This window comes from Miniopterus natalensis, chromosome 3 (genome assembly GCF_054644295.1).
Source record: "Miniopterus natalensis isolate mMinNat1 chromosome 3, mMinNat1.hap1, whole genome shotgun sequence".
NCBI lineage: Eukaryota > Metazoa > Chordata > Mammalia > Chiroptera > Miniopteridae > Miniopterus > Miniopterus natalensis.
The window spans coordinates 98,076,823-98,097,075 of record NC_142083.1 but is presented as its reverse complement, the minus strand read 5'-3'; the positions used below and the strand labels follow the sequence as shown (position 1 = coordinate 98,097,075).

Below are 20,253 nucleotides of genomic sequence, written 5' to 3'. Positions count from 1 at the left end.
TCATCCAACAAGGTTTGGAGACGCAGAGCCTGCTGGGACCGGGTGCAGCAGGGCGGCGCGGAGGCAACAGCACAGACCCACAGGCACAGCGGCCTGAAGGGGGGCAAGTCCTCGGGAGGAAAACGGCAGGGGCCAAGACGCGGCTCACTGCAACCCACCCTCTGCCCACACGGCCAGCAGGCTTGTTTTGGTGTTAGGTCAGGTTTATCGGGGTCCAATTTACTTACAATAAAATTCAGCCTTCTTGGTTTTATGAGTTTTGACAAAGCACATATGTAACCACGGCCATGGTCAAGATACAGAACAGTTTCAGCACCTCAGAAACACCCCCTCGTGCCCGCTGTAATCATCCTCTCCCTCGGTCACCAGCCCCGGAAACCACTGGTCTTTTTTCTGTCCCTATAGTTTTGCCTTTCCAAATGTTACATACATGGAATTATATAGTATGCAGCCTTTCAGGTGGCTTCTTTCACTAGATAATGCATTTAAGATTCACCCACGGTGTTGCACGTATCAGTAGCCCATTGCTTCTGCCTTCTGGTTACCACTCCATCGGATGCCCCGGTTTCTTTAGCCGTTCCCCAATGAGTGACACTGGGGTTGTTTCTAGTTTGGGATGATTATGAACGGAGCCACTAGAATCATTCACATACAGGTTGTCATGTAAGCATCTGTCCTTATTTCTCCTAGGTAAATAGCAAGTACCTGAGAGAGAGATTGCTGGTACGGTCACTGCGTGTTGAACTTTTATAAGATGTTGACTGTTTTCCAAAACAGGCATGCCGTTCTCCATTCCGACAGCAATGTATGAGGGGTTTAGTTGCTACACATCCTTGCCAGTCCTTGATATTGCCAATTGATTTCCTTCTCATGCCAACCATTCTAACACTTGTACAGTAAGTAGTACCTTATTGCAGTTTTAATTACATTTCCCTAATGATTAATAGCACGGAGCAGGTATGTGTTTGTGTGTTTATTTGCCATCCATATATCTTCTTTGGTGAGGTGTCTCTTCTAATATTTTGCTTATTTTTTTATTGGATTGCTTCTTATTGTTCTTGAATTTTAAGAGTCCTTTATATATTCTGGATATATCCTTTATCAGATATGTAATTAAAAAAAGGAAAATTTACTAATATTTTCTCCCAGTCTGTAACTTACCTGTTCATTCTCTTAACAGTGTCTCTCACAGAACAAAAACTTTTCATTTTAATGAAGTCTTTCTTATCAATGTTTCCTTTATGGGCCGTGCTTATAGTGTTCTATCTAAGAACTCTTTGCCTGACACAAGGTCATGAAGATTTCCTCCTATGTTTTCTTCCACAGGTACTGTAGTTTTAGATTTTACATTTAGTTCTATGATCAGTTTTAAATTAATCTTAATATGGTATGAGATGTGGGTAAAGGTTTTTATTTTCTTTCGTTTTTTATTATGCATGTCCAATTGTTCCAGAACCACTGAACTCTCCATTGAACGGTCTTTGTGCCTTTATTGAAAATCAGTTGACTAACCCTGGTCGGTGTGGCTCAGTTGGTTGGGCATCATCCCATGCACCAAAAGGCTGCCGGTTTGATTCCCAGTCAGGGCACATACCCAGGTTACAGCCTCGATCCCCAGTAGGGGGCATGTAGCAAGCAGTGGATCAATGTTTCACTCTCACATACATGTTTTTTTCTCTCTCTCTCTCCCTCCCTCTCTCTCTAAAAAAGCAATAAAAAATATTTTTTTAAATAAATTGACTAAAGGCTTTTAGTCAAGATAGTGGAGTAGATAAACTGTGCTCACCTCCTCCTGTGATCACATCAGAATTACAACTAAACTATAGAACAACCATCACTGAGGACCTCCTGAAACTTAGCTGAACAGAAGTCCTATAACTAAGGATATAAAAAAGAAACCATGTCAAGACTGGTATGGGAGGTGCAGATGAGGAATTGGCAGGTCCCACACCCACAGTGTGGCAATTAAGAATTGGGAGGGATATCTTGTCTGTGTGGGTTCCCTTTGAGGAGTGAGGGGTCCCATTCCCACCTAGGCTCCCCAGCCTGGGAGTACCAGGAAGAGAAGCCCCCACAATATCTGGCTGTGAAAACCAGAGAAGATTGTGTTAGAGAAAGACAAAGGGCTGTTAGATACTGAGGCACTGCTCTTAAACAACCCACACACAAACACACTTGCTCAAAACCCACTCACTCTAAGCTCTAGCATAGGGGCAGCAGCTCAAAAGTGCCAAGGACACATAAGAAGGAACTAAATTAACTAACTCGGGATGAGGGCTGGAGGGGCAGGGGTCAGGGCAACTCTATCCAGGGACAAAAGTGCTGGCAGGCACCCTTGTCCCTTTGTTGAGAGCTCCCCAGCACAGGCGGGTGCCAAATCTGAGCTCTCCAATCACCTGCCTAACACCATTCCACAACCCTGGTGACTCTCTGAGAACCTGCCCCACCCAACTCCTCTGCCTGGCCCTAGCTTCCTCCAGCAGCTCCTCCACACAAGCAGCCTGCCTCCACTCATGCTTTGGACTTTCCTAAACTCTCTCAAAGGTCCACACACCCCAAATAAACAGTGGCAGCCTCATCATACCTTGCACCTCTTGCTAAAGGCCCAAGCCCGGCATAAAAGGTAACCAGTCTTGGCTTGGAACATAGTTTCAATTAATCAGCCACAAGCCCAGCACAAGTGGCACTCCTCTCAGCTCGCGACATGGTGCCCACCAAAGGGTCCCAAGCCTGACACAAGTTCAACCAGCCTCGGTTCACAGCATAGCCTCTCCCAAGCACTTCCAAGCCCAGCACAAGTGGCATCCAACCACAGATTATTTTGTATCTCCTACCAGGTGGCCCCGAGCCCAGCACAAGTATTAGCTGACTTTGGCCTACACTGGAGCCCATCCCAAGAGGCTCCAAAACCAACACTCCAAGTGGCTGACTTACCACCACACCAGAGCACCAATCAATTCCATAAATGACACATCCAAAGGGCAGAGTCAGCTGGCACCAGAGCACTGCTAAAATGACACTCGCTCTGTGGGGTAAGCCCCTACAATAGTTCACCCATTATAGTCACAGCCAAAACTCACAGCCATTCAACCTGAGGGTCAACCCCATCTACTGACATGCCAACTGCAATCAAGGCTCAACTACAGCAGGAGGGCGCACACAACCCACACAAGAGACACACCTGGAGCACCTGGCCCAGGTAACCATGGAGACTGCACCACTGGACCCCACAGGACACCTTCTGTGTAAGGCCATTCTCTCTCAAGACTGGGAGCACAGTAGATCTACCTAATACATAGTGACAAACACAGGAAGTCAGCCAAAATGGGGAGATAATGAAACATGTTCCAAATGAAAAAAACAGAACACAACTCCAGAACAAGAACTAAACAAAACAGAGACAAGCAATCTACCAGACGCAGAGTTCAGTTGGTTGGAACATAGTCCCATACACCAGAAGGCTGCAGGTTTGATTCTCAATCAGGGATCATACCGAGGTTGCGGGTTTGATCCCCAGTTGGGACGCATATAGGAGGTAACTGATCAATGTTTCTCTCTCACATTAATATTTCTTTCTCTCTCTCTCTCTTTCTCTCTCTCGCCATCCCTCCCTTCTAAAAATCAATGAACATGTCCTCAGGTAAGGATTAAAAAAAGAAAACAACCACAGGTTAAAAGTATGCTCAATGAACTTAGGAAAATAGATTAATTCAGTGAGGACTTCAACAGAAAAAAAAAAAAAAAAACAGAAATGGAGAACACAATAACTAAAATGAAGAATACATTAGAGGGAATTGAGAGCAGATTAGATGAAGCTGAGGATCAGCAATCTGGAAATAAGGTAGCAGAAAATATCCAATCAAAACAGCAGAAAGAAAAAAAGAATTTTAAAAATAAGGATAGTTTACAGGACCTCTGGGACAACATCAAGCATACCAACATTCACAAAATGGGGGTACTAAAAGGAGAAGAGAAAGAGCAAGGGACTGAAAATCTCTTTGAAAAAATAATGATTTAAAACTTCCTTAACTTGGCAAAGGAAATAGACATACAAGTCCAAGAAGCACAGAGAGTCCCAAACTAGAAGCCTACACTAAAACACATCATAATTAAAATGCCAAAGGTTAAAGACAAAAAGAGAATCTTAAAAGCAGCTAGAGAAAAGCAGTTTATTATCTACAAGGAAGCTCCCATAAGACTATCAACTGATTTCTCAACAGAAACTTTACAGGCCAGAAGGGAATGGCAAGAAACATTCAAAGTGATGAAAGGCAAAGACCTATAGCCAAGATTATTCTACCCAGAAAGGCTATCATTTAGAATCATAAGAGAAATAAAGAGTTTCTCAGACAAGAAAAAAACTAAAGTTCACCATCACTAACCCAGTATTACAGAAATGTTAAAGTACTTCTTTAAGAAAAAAAAAGAAAACATCAAAAATATGAATAAGAAAATACAGGAAAGAAAAAGTTAACATGGACAAAGGCAAATATTTAGTAAAAGCAGTGATCATCAATCAACCAACTATAAAGCTAGCACAAAGGTTAAAAGACAAAAGTAGGAAGATCATGTGTAATTACAACAATAAATTAAGGGATAAACACACACAAGAAATAAAAAAATAATGACAAAGACATAAACATGAAGGTTGAGTAAAAGCTGTAGTGATTTTAGAATGTGTTTGAACTTAAGTGACCATCAACTTAAAATAAACTGCAATAAATATAGCTGGATATATACAAAACACATGGTAACCACAAACCGAAAATCTACAAGAGATATACAAGAAATAAAGAGAAAGAAATCCAAATATAACACTATAGAAATTCATCAACATACAAAAGAAGAAAGCAAGTGAATAGGAAAGGTACACAGAACTACAAAAACAATCAGAAAATAATTAATGAAACAGCAATAACTACATACCTATCAATAATTACTTTAAATGTAAATGAACTAAATGCTCCAATCAAAATACATAGCATGGCTGAATAGAACAAAAAAAAAAGACTCAAGACTGCCTACAAGAGACCCACTTCAGATCAAAAGACACACAGACTGAAAGTAAAAGGATGAAAAAATATGCTTCGTGAAAATGAAAATTTTTTTAAAAAGCTAGGGTAGCTATACTTATATCAGACAAAATATACATTAAAACAAAAGCCTGTAGCAAGAGACAAAGTAGGGTATTTCAAAATAATAAGTGAATCAATCCAACAAGAGGATATAACTCTCATAAACATCTAAGTACACAACATGTGAGTACCTAAATATATAAAACAAATATTGATGGACATAAAAGAAAAGATCAAAAGTAATACAGTAATTGTAGGGGAATTTAATACCCCACTGACACCGATGGATGGCTCATCCAGGCAGAAAGCTGACAAGAAAACAGTGGCCTTAAATAACATTAAACTAGATGGACTTAATTGATATTTTAGGACATTTAACCCAGAAGCAGCAGAATATGAATTTTTTTCAAGTGAACAAAAATGATCTTTCAGGACAGACCACCTTTACACCACAAAACAAGTCCCAATAAATTTAAGAAGATTAAAATCATATCAAGCATCTTCTCTGATCACAATGGTATGAGTCTAGAAATCAATTACACACATAAAAACATACTAAAAAACACACAAACATGTGTAGTCTAAGTAACATGCTACTAAAAAATGAATGGGTTAACAATGATGTCAAGGAAGAAATCAAAAGATACCTTAAGACACCTGAAAATGAATACATGACAATAGAAAAAAAAACCTGTGGGACACAGACAAAACAGTTCTAAGAGGGAAATTCATAGCAGTACAAGGCCTATCTCAAGAAACAAGAAAATTTTCAAATAAACAATCTAACCTTACACCTGAAGAAATTAGAACAAGAACAACAAACAAAACCCAAAGGGAACGGAAGAAAGGAAATAATAAAGAGCAAGTGGAAATAAATGAAATAGAGTCTTTTTTAAAAAATTTAAAAGATCAGTAAAACCAAGAGCTGATTCTTTGAAAAGATAAGCAAAACTGAGAAACCTTTAGGCAGGCTCATCAAGAAAAAATAGAGAAAACCCAAATTTTTAAAAAATCAAAAATGAAAAAGGAGAAGTGACAATTGACACCACAGAAATATAGAAAAACACTACAATTTTACCAAACATCCAAAAAAACAGTAATAGGTATCATTTTCAAACTGTTCCAATAAATTAAAGAGGAGGAAAGGCTCCCAAACTCATTTTACAAGGCCAGCATTACCCTGATACCAAAACCATACAAAGACATACAAAAAAACAAGATTATAGGCCAATATCCCTGATGAACATAGGTGCAAAAATATTCAACAAAATATTAGCAAGTAAATCCAGCAATACATTAAAAATGTCATGCTCCATGACCAAGTGGGATTTATTCCTGGAACAAAAGGTTGTTTCAATATCTGCAAATCAAGTAGCATAATACATACATAAAAATAAAGGATAAAGACCCGAGAGCTGGAAATGTAAAGGGCAGGAAGAGAAAAGTACTAGCAGCCGAAATAAATGGTGGAAATCAACCCAGGTCTCTGCAAAGAAGGAGCCCCAGTGGGGAAGGCGGCGGGGCTCCTACCCCTGCTGAGCTGGGCGCTGTGTGCTCCAGGCCCCAGCCTAGACCTGGATGCCTGGCACTCGGAGCTTAAGGAAAATCACAAAAGGAAAAGTGATGCCCAGGCTCACCCTGCGATTCCTCCGCCCCCCACACCCCGGCGTTTGTGGCGATGCTGGTGTAAACAAGCCCACGGTGCCGCCAGTGGTATAACACCACCCTGTTTGGGTAAGCGCGCACCCTGGTGCTTGCACGGGGGCAGTTTTCGCAGAACCTATCACCATCATTGAGTGGTGCATGACTGTAATTAATGTCTTTAAAAAATAAATCCCTGCCCTGGCAAAAATAAATAAATTAAATTAAATAAATAAATAAACAAACAAACAAACAAATAAATAAATAAATAAAGGATAAAAATCACAGTTATATCAATAGATGCAGAAAAAGCATTTGACAAAATCCAACACCCATTTATGATAAAAATTCTCAGCGAAGTGGGTACAGAGGGAAAATACTTCAACATAATAAAGGCCATAATGACAAACCCACAGCTATCATCATATTCAACAGAGAAAAGCTGAAAGTTTGTTCCTTAAAATCAGGAATAAGACAAGGATGTCCATTTTTACCACTTTTATTCACCATAGTATTGGAAGTCCTACTCATAGCAATCAGACAAGAAAAAGAAATAAAGGACATCCAAACTGGAAAGGAAGAAGTCATTATTTGCAGATGTCATGATACTATATATAAAGAACTCTAAAGATTCCACCAAAAAACTATTAGAACTGATCAATGAATTTGGTAAAATAGCAGGATACAAAATTAATATTCAGAAATTGGTTGCATTTTTATACACCAATAACAAACTATCAGAAAGAGAAACTAAGAAAACAATCCCATTTACAATTATATCAAAAAAATAAAATACCTCAGAATAAATTTAACTAAGGAGATGAAGAACCTGTACTCAAAAAACCATAAGACACTGAAAAGAGAAATTGAAGAACACAGACTCATAAAAAAATGGAAGGCTATACTGTGTTCATGGATAGTAAGAATTAGCATTGTTAAAATGTCCAAACTGCGCAAAGTAATCTACAGATTCAATGCAATACCTGTCAAAATACCAATGGCATTTTTCACAGAACTAGAACAAATAATCTTAACATTTATATGGAACCACAAAAGACCCTTAATAGCCAAAGCAATATTGAGAAAGAAGAACAAAGCTGGAGGTGTCATGTTACATAATATCAAACTATACTGCAAGGCTATAGTAACCAAAACAGGATGGTACTGGCATAAAAACAGATAGATCAATGAAATAAAATAGAGAGGCAAGAAATAAACCCACACCTATATGGTCAATTAATCTATGACAAGGGAGGCAAGGATATAAAATGGTGTAAATACAGGCTCTTCAATAAATGGTGTTGGAAAAACTGGACAGATACACGCAAAAAAATACAACTAGTCCACTCTTTTGCACCATGTACAAAAATAAACTCAAGATGGACTAAAGACTTAAATGGAAGATCTGAAACCATAAAAATCCTTGAAATCACTCTTAGCAATATTTTTTTGCCTATATTGCCCAAGGCAAGGGAAACAAAAGAAAAATATAAACAAAAGGGACTACAACAAACTAAAATTTTTTGTATAGCTGAGGAAACAATCAGCAAAATGAAAAGACAACCTACTGAATGGGAAAACATATTCACCAATGATACATCTGATCGGGGTTAATATCCAAAATTATATATGGAACTCATACAACTTAACACCAAAAAAATGAACAATCTGATTAAAAAATGGGCAGAGGGCCTGAATAGATATTTCTCCAAAGAGGACATGCAGATAGTCAACAGACATATGAAATGATGATCAACATCACTAATCATCACAGAAATGCAAATTAAAACTGCAATGAGATAGCACCTCACACCTGTCAGAATGGCTGTCATCACTATATCCACAAACCAATGTTGGCAAGATGTGGAGAAAAGGGAACTCTTGTGCACTATTGGTGGGAGTACAAATTGATGCAGCAACTATAGAAAACAGTATGGAGAGTCCTCAAAAACTTAAAAATAGAACTACCTTAGTGACCCAGCAATTCTACTTCTGAGTATCAGAGAAATCCAAAATACTAATTTCAAAAGATATATGCAGTGGCAAATGTCAAGGACAAAGAGAGAATATTAAGGGCTGCAAGAGAGAGACAAGCAGTGACCTACAAGGGAATCCCCATAAGGCTGACCCCCATCAGGTCTCTCAACAGAAACTCTTCAGGCAAGAAGGGAGTGGCATGAAGTTCTCAAAGTACTGAGAAGCAAAAACATGCAGCCAAGATTGCTTTATCCAGCAAGGCTATCTTTTAAAATGGAAGGTGAAACAAAGAGCTTCCCAGACAAAAAAAGGTTAAAGGAGTTCAGTACCACCAAACCAGCATTACGGGAAATGCTAAAAGAACTGCTTTAAGAAAAAGAAGGAATAGTGAGAGAAAGGTACATCAGCATAAAGAGGAAAAATGGCACTAAATAAGTTTATATCAATAGTAACCTTAAATGTAAACCAAATAAATGCTCCAATCAAAAGACATAGGGTAGCTGAATGGATAAGAAAACAGGACCCAAATAAATGCAGTCTACAAAAGACCCACCTGAGAGCAAAAAATTCACACAGGCTGAAAGTGAAGAGATGGAATAAAATACTCCATGCAAATGGAACAGGAAAAAAACCTGGAGTAGCAATACTTATTTCTGACAAAATAGACTTCAAAATAAAGACCATAACAAGAGACAAAGATGGTCACTACATAATACTAAAGGGATCAATCCAACAGGAAGAAATAACCCTTATAAACATTTATGCACCCAATATAGGAGCACCTAAATATATAAAAAATTTCTTGGTAGACTTTAAGGGGGAGATTGACAGTAACACAATTATAGTGGGGGACTTTAACACCCCACTGTCAGCATTGGGCAGATCATCAAGACAAAAAAATCAACAGGGAAACATAGACCTTAAATGACTCACTAGACCTAATGGATTTCTTTGACATTTATAGAACATTTCATCCCAAAGCAGCAGAATACACATTTTTCTCAAGTGTACATGGAACATTCTCAAAAATAGACCACATGTTAGGGCACAGGGCAAGTCTCTACAAATTCAAGAAAATTGAAATCATATCAAGCATCTTCTCAGATCACAATGCCATGAAACTAGAAATCAACCACTATAAAAAACTCAAAAATATTCAAACACATGGAAGCTAAATAGCATGCTATTAAACAGTGAATGGGTTACCAAGGAGATCAAGAAAGAAATCAAACACTTCATGGAAAAAAACGAAAATGAACAGACAACAACCCAAAATCTATGGGACACAGCAAAAGCAGTCCTGAGAGGAAAATTCATAGCATTACAGGCCTATGTCAAGAAACAAGAAAAAGTTCTAATGAACCATCTAACACAACAACTAAAAGAACTAGAACGAGAATAGCAAGAAAAGCCCCGAGGAAGTAGAAGGAAGGAAATAATAAAGATCAGAGCAGAAATTAATGACATAGAAACTAAAAAAATATACAAAAAATCAACCAAGAGCTGGTTCTTTGAAAAGATAAATAAGATTGATACACCTTTAGCCAGACTCACTAAGAAACAAAGAGAGAGGACCCAAATTAATAAAATCAGAAATGAAAGAGGCGATATAACAACTGACCCAACAGAAATACAAAGGATTGTAAGAAAATACTACGAACAACTATATGCCAACAAACTGGACAACCTGGGTGAAATGGACAAATTCCTAGAAGCATACAACCTTCCAAAGCTTAATCAAGAAGAGGCAGAAAACCTGACTAGGCCGATAACAACTAATGAAATTGAAGCAGTAATCAAAAAACTCCCAGCAAACAAAAGTCCTGGACCAGATAGATTTACAGGCAACTTTTACCAAACATTCAAAGAAGAATTAACACCTATTCTATTCAAACTATTCCAGAAAATCCAACAGGAGGGAAAACTCCCAAACTCTTTTTATGAGGCCAGCGTCATCCTAATCCCAAAACCAGATAAAGACACTACAAAGGAAGAAAATTACAGGCCAATATCCCTGATGAACATAGATGCTAAAATCCTCACTAAAATTCTAAGAAACCAGATCCAGCAACCCATTAAAAAGATCATACACCACGACCAAGTGGGATTTATTCCAGGAATTCAAGGCTGGTATAACATTGCAAATCAATAAATATGATACATCACATAAATAAAATGAAGGACAAAAATCATATGAACATATCAATAGATGCAGAAAAAGCATTTGACAAAATCCAGCACCCATTTCTGATAAAGACTCTCAGCAAAGTGGGAATAGAGGGATCATACCTCAACATAATAAAGGCCACATACGACAGACCTACAGCCAACATCATACTCAATGATGAAAAACTAAAACCATTTCCCTTAAAAACAGGAACAAGACAGGGATGTCCACTTTCACCCTCTTATTCGACATAGTACTGGAAGTCCTCGCCATAGCCATCAAACAGGAAGAAAACATAAAAGGTTTACAAATTGGAAAGGAGGAAGTAAAACTGTCATTATTTGCAGAAGACATGATATTGTACATAGAAAAACCTAAAGACTCCATCAAAGTACTACCAGATTTGATAAACGAATTTGGCAAGGTAGCTGGACACAAAATCAACATCCGGAAATCAATGGCATTCTTATACACCAACAATGAACTTTCAGAGACAGAAACTAAAAAAAATACCGTTTACCATTGCAACTAAAAACTAAGAAACCTAGGAGTAAACTTAACCAAGGATGTAAAAGACCTGTACTTGGAAAACTACGGGACACTGAAAAAAGAAATAGAGGAAGATATAAACAAGTGGAAGAATATATCATGCTCATGGATTGGAAGAATTATTATCATTAAGATGTCCATACTACCCAAAGCAATTTATAAATTCAATGTAATTCCAATTAAAATACCAACAGCATATTTCACAGATCTAGAACAAACACTTCAAAAATTTATATGGAATCAAAAAAGGCCACGAATAGCTGCAACCATCTTGAGAACAAAGAACGGAGTGGGAGGGATCACTTTACTGGACATCAAACTGTACTACAAAGCCACTGTAATCAAAACAGCCTGGTGTTGGTACGAAAACAGGCATATAGATCAATGGAACAGAACAGAGACCCCAGAAATAGACCCACACCATTATGGTCAGTTAATATTTGGCAAAGGAGGCAAGAGCATCCAATGGAGTAAAGACAGTCTCTTCAATAAGTGGTGCTGGGAAAATTGGGCAGATGCATGCAAAAGAATGAAACTAGACCACCAACTTTCACCATACACAAAAATAAACCCAAAATGGATAAAAGACTTAAATGTAAGTCACAAAACCATAAAAATCCTGGAAGAAAACATAGGCAGTAAAGTCACAGACATCCCACGTAGTGGACTTTTCACTGATACATCTCCTAGGGCAAGAGAAACAAAGGAAAAAATAAACATATGGGACTGCATCAAACTAAAAAGCTTCTGCACAGCAAAAGAAAACAGCCTCAAAATACAAAGGAACCCCACGGTCTGGGAAAACATATTTGCCAAGGATGCATCTGATAAGGGGCTAATTTCCAAAGTGTACAAAGAACTCATAGCACTCAGCAAGAGAAAGACAAAGAACCCAATTAAGAAATGGGCAAAGGACTTGAAGAGACACTTCTCCAAAGAGGACATACGGACACAGCCCAGAGACACATGAGAAAATGCTCGACGTCGATAATCATCAGAGATGCAAATTAAAACCACAATGAAGTATCACTTCACACCTGTCAGAATGGCTCCATCAACAAGTCAACAAACGACATGTGCTGGCGAGGGTGTGGAGAAAGGGGAGCCCTAGGACACTGCTGGGGGGAATGCAGACTGGGGCAACCACTGTGGAAAACAGTATGGAGGTTCCTTGAAAAATTAAAAATGGAGCTGCCTTTTGACCCAGTGATCCCACTCCTAGGAATGTATCCTAAGAATCCTGAAACATTCATCAGGAAGAATATATGTACCCTGATGTTCACAGCAGCACAGTTTACAATAGCTAAGATCTGGAAACAGCCCAAGTGCCCATCAGTAGATGAGTGGATAAAAAAGCCGTGGGACATTCACACCATGGAATACTATGCAGCTGTAAAGAAGAAGAATCTCGTACCCTTTGGGACAGTGTGGATGGACCTGGAGAATATTATGCTGAGTGAAATAAGCCAGGCAGCGAAAGACAAACATCACATGATCTGGCTTATACATAGAATCTAAAGAACTTAATAAACTGATGAACAGAATAGATTCAATGACATGGAAGCATAGACGAGACTGACGAATGTCAGAGGGATGGAGGAGGGCAGGTGGGTGGAGGGGGGGAGAGTAACCGAAGAATTTATATGCACATATGCACAACACAAGGACAGGGACAATGGGGGAGGACTGGGGAGGGGGAAGGGACGGGGTGGAGCGGGTCATTGGGGAGAAAAAGGGACATCTGTAATATTTTAAACAAAAATAAACACACACAAAAAAAGAAAAAGATATATTCACTCCCATATTTATTGTAGCATTATTTATAATAACCAAGATATGGAAGCAACCTAAGTGTCCCCTATAGACAAATGGATAAAGAAGTGGTGCCCATATACAATGGAATATTACTCAGCCATAGAAAAAGAATCTAATCTTACTATTTGCAGCAACAAGGAGGGTCCTGGAGCATATTACTCTAAGTGAAATAAGTCAGACAGAGAAAGACAAATAACATGATTTCAATCTAAGAAACAAAATAAATGAACAAACAAAACAAAAACAAACGCATAGATACAGAGAACAAATTGGTGATTGCCGAGTGGGAGGGAGGTGCGGGGGTGGAAACGGTCAAAGGGATTAAGAAGTACAAATGGTCAGCTATAAAAATAGTCACGGACATACAATCAATAATATTGTAATAACTATGTATGTTGTCAGATGGGTACTAGCCTTATCGGCGTGATCACATTGTTAGGTATACGTCTGATCACTATGTCCTACACCTAAAACTAATATAACATTGTATGTCGATTGTTATTGAAAAATAAATTTTTAAAAAGAAAATCAATTGACTATATATGTGTCAGTCTATTTCAGGCTTATTCTGTTCCACTGCTCTTCGTGATCTCTCCTTTTGCCAATCTCACACTCTCCTGATCATTGTAATTTTATATTGTCTGGAAATCAGATGGCATATGAACCCTCCACAAAGTTCTTCTACAAAACTGTTTTAGAAATTCTGTTTTCTATGATTTTTCATATAAATCTTAGAATTAGTTTGGTAATTATACAAAATAAAGCCCCAGGACTTTGTTTGGGACCGTGTTGAATCTATAGATCAACTTGGAGAGAATTGATATCTTAACAGTATTGAGTCTCCTCGCCCGTGAACACAGTGTATTTCTCTACTTACTTAGGTCTTGATTTCTCTCGTTAGTGTTGGTAGCTTACAGCATACAGATAGTGCACACATTTTGTTAGAGTTACACCTAAATATTTCATAGTCTTTGGTGCTATTGTAAATGGCACTTTTTAAAACTTCAATTTCCAAATGTTTATTGCTAGTATAGAAATACAACTGATTTTTATATATTGATCATGTAGCTTGAGAACTTACTGAAATAACTTATTAGTTATCATTGGTTTTTTGTCGATTCTTTGGGATTTTCCATGCAAACAATCCTGTCTCTGCAAATAGAGACAATCTTATTTTTTTCTTTCCACTCTGTATGCTTTCTGCCCCACCCCCCGCCTTTTTCTTGCCTACTGCACCTGCTACATCTTACAGTATGAAGTTGAATAAAACTAGTGAAAGTGGATATTCTTGCCTTTTTTCCAATTTTAAGAGATAAATGTTCTCTTTTACTTTTAAATATACTAGCTATATTTTTTTTTAAATAAATGCTCTTTCACAGGTTGAAGATGTTCCCTTTAGTTCCTAGTTTGCTGAGAATTAAACACAATGAAAGGATGTTGTATTTTGTCAAAAAATTTCCTGTATCTATTAATATTATGGTTTTTTCTCTTTTAGTCTGTTGTTATGATGAATTACATTGATGGCTTTTTTTGTCAGGATAGCTTTTTCAGTTGAGATAAAATTTACATAATGTAAAATCTACCATTTTAAAGTATAAAATTTAGTCTGTTTTAGTATATTCACAGTGTTTTGAGTCATTACCACTAATTCCAGAACATTTCCATCACCCTGAAAAGAAAACCTATATCTGCTAGCAGTCACTCCCAATTCCCTCACTGCTTCTATCCCCTGGCGACCACTACTATACTTTCTGGCTCTATGGATTTGTCTAATCTGGATTTTTCAGATGAAAGGAATCATATCATATGTGGCTTTTGTAACTGGCTATTTTCACTTAGCATAAAGTTTTCGGGTATATCCATGTCATAGCATGTGTCACTACTACGTTTTTATGACTAAATAGTAGTCCATTGTATGTATATGTCACATTTTGTTTATCTATTCATGAGCTGATTTATATTTAAGTTCTCTCCACTTTTTGACTACTGCAAATAATGCTGCTATAAAAAGTCATGTGTAAGTTTTTATTTGAACACCTATTTTCATTTTGGGGACATGATATACCTAGGAGCGGAATGTCTGCATCATATGGTAAATCTATAGTTAACTTTCTGAGGAACTGCCCAACTGTGTTCCCAAAGGGCTGTATTATTTCACATTCCCACCAGCAATGTATGAGGGTTCCAATTCCTCCACATCCTCACCAGCATTTGTTATTTTTCTTTTTTTAAATAGCCATTCTAAAGAAAACAAAGACCAAAAATATGAACAATAAAATGGCAATAAATACATATCGACATTTGAAACTAAAAAACAAAATAAATGAACAAGCAGAACAGAAAAGACTCACGGATACAGAGAACATTTTGATGGTTGCCGGGGGGGGGGGGGGGGGGGGAGGTGAAGGGATTAAGCAGCAGTTTGGTTGTTACAGAACAGTCACGGGATGTAAAGTGCAGCACAGGGAATGTAGCCAATAATATTCAACTAACCACGTATGGTGTCAGATGGGTACGAGGTTTATCGGGATGATCACTTACTAAGTTATATAAAGTCCGATCACTGGGGTGTACACTGAAACTAATATAATATTATATGTCAACTGTAACTGAAAATTAAAAAATTATAATAAATAAATAGCCATTCTAGTGATATCTCTATTGTGTTTTTAATTTGCATTTCCCTAGTGACTCTTTATATTGAACCTCTTTCCATGTACCTGTTGGCATTTGTAGATCTTCTCTGGAGAAATGTTTATTCAAACCATTGCCCATGTTAAAATTAGATTGTTTGTCCTTTAAGTTGTAAGGGTCCTTTATACAGAGCGAGGCAAAAATAGGTCTACAGTTGTTCATATGAAAAATCATACATTAATTAATAATAATAATACAAGAATAAACTCTGTTTCATGTACACACAACTGTAAACCTACTTTAGCCCCACCCTGTATTTTCTAAATACCAGACCTTTATCAGATATATTATTTGTAAACAGTTTCTCCCATTCTTTTCACTTTCTTTATAGTGTCCTTTGATGCTCAAAAGTTTTTGATTTGATGAAATCCAATTTGTCTATTTTTTCTTTGGTTTCTTGTGCTTGTGGTGTTATATCTAAGAAATTGTTGCCAAACCTTTGATTAGAAAAATTCACCTATGGCTCCTTCTAAGAGGTTTATAGCTTTAGCTTTTACATTTAGGTCTCTGATCCATTTTGAGTTAATTTTTGAATTTTGTATATTGAGAAATTTATTCTTTTTCATGTAGATATCCAGTTATCCCAGCATCACTGTTGAAAAAATTATTTTCTCCATTGAATGAACTTGGTATCTTTGTCAGAAATCAACTGACCATAGACATATGGGTTTATGGACTCTCAGTTCTATTCCATTTTCCCTCACTTTCTCCTTCTAGGTGCCAGGCACTGATGCCATCAATAGTCAATAAGCCTTGGTAAAACCTTTAAAGAGCATATGAAGAATTTCACTATTGACAAAGAATCATGACAAGGTTGTTCCCATATAGAGCAAACTGATTTCATCCACACATGATGCATTAATTGCAGGCCAAAGAGAACCACAGATGGAAATTAAAGGGACACACACAGAACTACAGGCGCAATATCCTGGGTACAGTCCTATTTCAGGAATCTGCAAGAGTGATTCTGACGAAATATTTTTGCCACATAAGATGCCCCACATAAGATGCAACCACACTGCTTTTGCAGGGGTGATGTTTAAAATATTGAACTGCTAGGACTGTTCAGGCACTGACCTACTCCTACTTAGCTGGAGGTGCCCTGGGGTGCCCTGCCTGACCTCATAGCTGCTGGGGGAGTGCAAAGAATACCAGGGAAGGGCCAGTGTGCAAAGTCGGGGCCACCACAGGGAAATAGCTATTTACTGACAAATATGGAATGATTTCAATACTTTAATAACTAATGTTCTATATTGATTAGGTACTGTCAAATACCAGCTCGGCGTACAGGTACACTCAGAGACAGCTCTGTACAGGTCCTGTTATGATTTATTACTGTTGGAGTATCCGCAAATGCAGAGCTGGTCCTGTGAGGCTCCAGCTCAAGGCCCTCTGAGGCTCCTTTATAAAACTCTGCCATTCATGGCTCCTGGCGAGGCCCACCCTGGAATCTCTCAGCCCCCGGGCGCCTCTGTGTGCACATTCATGATCCACATGCTCTGCACTCACCTGGGTGCCCTTGATCACAGCGTTGTTCTCCCAGACACCACTGTTCTGTCTAAACATTGCCACCAGGCCAGTGTGCTGATATCGAGGCGCCCCCAGAACCAGGTGTTGCACCCGGCCTCGCGAGATGACTTCGGCAGCATAACCTAAAGAGAAGGGTTTTTTCTTGCAGACCCTGCCCCTCCAGCAGGCGCTTGATAGGTTGGGTAACTGGACCCCACACTATATTCCTCTTTGTTAACATAAATAGAATGAAACTTTGAAATTTTTGTCTTTAAACCTATCCTAAGGGCCTATGAGAGATCCAATGACATCTATACTGGTTGAGTTATACCATATCCTGACCTTTCTTAGAGTAACCCTGTCCTCCCCACTTACCCAAGTAAGCATCGTTCATGTCCGAATCCACCCTGGTTGTGTTGATGAAGGTGACTTTATCCCCGGGCATATGCAGAAAGGCTCCACCAGCCCAGTCAAAGCTCCCCACAGCGCCCAGCAAGGGACCGTTCTGGGAAAGAGAGTAGAATGGGATTGAACAATCGACAGCTTCAGTGCAATCTCTATCAAAATTGCAATGGCATTTTTCATAGAAGTAGAACAAATGATCGTAAAATTTGTATGGAACCACAAAAAACACCCAAACAACTAAAGCAATTTTGAAAAAGAAGAACATAGCTGAAGACATTACACTTCCTGATTTCAAACTATATTGCAAAGCTTTAGTATTTAAAACAGTATGGTTTTGCCATAAAAACAGACACATGGACCAATGAAACAGAATACAGAACCCACAGATAAACCCATGCATATGTGGTCAGCTAATCTGCAACAAGGAGGCCAAGGATAGACAATGGGGAAAGGAGAGTCTCTTCAACAAAGGAGGCTGGGGAAACTGGGCAGCCACATTCAAAAGAATGAAACTGGCCCCGCCGGGCGTGGCTCAGTGGTTGAGCGTCGACCTAGGATCCAGGCGATCGGGGTTCGATTCCCAGTCAGGGCACGTGCCCCGGTTGCGGGCTCGATCCCCAGTCGGGGGAGTGCAGGAGGCAGCCGATCAGTGACTCTCTCATCATTGATGTTTCTATCATACTCTCTCTCCCTCTCCTTTTCTCTCTCTGAAACCAATAAAGATATATTTCAAAAAAGAAAAAAAGAAACAAAGAAACAAAAGAATGAAACTGGATCAATATCTTACACCATACACACAAAAAACAACTCAGGATGAATTAAATATTTGAACATAAGCCCTGAAATCATATAACTCCAAGAAGAAAACATAGGCAGGAAGCTCCTTGTCATCAGTCTTGACAACGATTTTTTTGGATTTGACACCAAAGGTAAAGGCAACAAAGGCAAAAATAAACAAGTGGGACTACATCAAAAGCTGTGCACAGCAAAGGAAACCATCAACAAAGTGAAAAAGGCAGCCAGTGGGATGGCAGGAGATATATTTCAATCACATGTCTAACAAGGGGTTAACACATCCAAAATATATAAAGAACTCATACAATTCAATAGCAAGAAAACAAGCAACCTCATTTAAAAAATGGACAGAGGATCTAAATAGACATTTTCCAAAGAAGACACACAGGTGGCCAAGAGGTACATGAAAATGTGCTCAATGTCACTCAACAAAATCAAAACCACAGTGAGGTATCACATCTCACCTGTGAGAATATCTATCATCAAAAAGACAAAAAATGACAAGTGTTGGCAGGATGTGCACTGTTGTGGGAATGTAACTGGTGCAACCACTGTGAAAAACAAAATGGAATTTCCTCAAAAAATTTAAAAAAGAATTACCATATGATCCAGGAATTCCACTTCTAGGTTATTTATCTGAAGGAAATGAAAACACCCATTCAAAAAGATAGCTGCACCCCATGTTTAGTGCAGCATTATTTACAGCAGCCAAGACACAGAAGCAACCTAGGTGTCCATGAGTGGCTGAGTGGGTAACAAAGCCGTGGTGTATACAATGGAATACTGTTCAGCGATAAAAGAGAAGGAAATCCCGTCATTTGTGACAACATGGATGGACCTGGAGGGCATTAGACTATGTGAAATAAGCCAGACAGAGAAAGACAGATACTATATTATCTCAGTTATATATAGAATCTGAAAAGAAGGGGGGAACTACTCACAGATAGAGAACAAATTAATGGTTGCCAAAGGCAAGGGATGGGGGTAGGCCAAGGGGGTAAAAGAGGTCAAAAGCTACAAAGTTCCAGTTATAAAATAAATCCTGAGCATGTAATATTCAGCATGGTGACCATAGTTGATAATACTGTATATTTGAAAGTTGCTAAGAGAATAAATCTTAAAAGTCCTCACCCCAAGAAAAGAAACTGTAACTGCGCGTGGTGCTAGATGCTGGCTAGACTTACTGTGGCGATCACTTCATTTCCCAGCATACACACACAGAGAATCATGCTGTACGCCTGAGGCTAATACCTTATCATACATCCATTATATCTCAATTTAAAACAAAAACAAAGAACAGGATTGACAAAGAAGCGAGAAAGGACCACTGGTGCCCATCAAAGAGGTGCCTCCCAAAAAGCACCCACCACAGAGGAGAGCCCCCAGCCCCTGCGCCTCTTCTCCCCCTTCTGGGTACCACCCCACAGCCCAAGGAAGGACCACTTACGGAGGTTATGGAAGTACTGAAGCCTTCCTGACACATCTCATACTCGAAGGAGCTGGTACTTCCTGTCTGAGTACCTGTGAGGAGGGGAACTTTCTGCATTAAAGGCAGGAGAGCCTTGCCCGGCTGGGCATGACTCAGCCATGGAGCATCAACCTAGGATCCGGGAGACCCCGGTCAGG

At 38.7% G+C, this 20,253-nt stretch overlaps 1 protein-coding gene across 1 annotated transcript in view; it reads right to left on the bottom strand.

Moving 5' to 3' along the window:
• Positions 1-20,253, bottom strand: part of ITGAM (integrin subunit alpha M) — a 48,997-nt gene that overhangs the window by 12,431 nt on the left and 16,313 nt on the right. The window contains exons 10-12 of the mRNA XM_087815173.1: positions 20,075-20,148; positions 17,803-17,932; positions 17,428-17,570 (exon numbers count right to left, since the gene is read on the bottom strand). Coding sequence (XP_087671299.1) covers positions 17,428-17,570; positions 17,803-17,932; positions 20,075-20,148 — 347 coding nt within the window. The remainder of the gene's footprint in view (positions 1-17,427; positions 17,571-17,802; positions 17,933-20,074; positions 20,149-20,253) is intronic.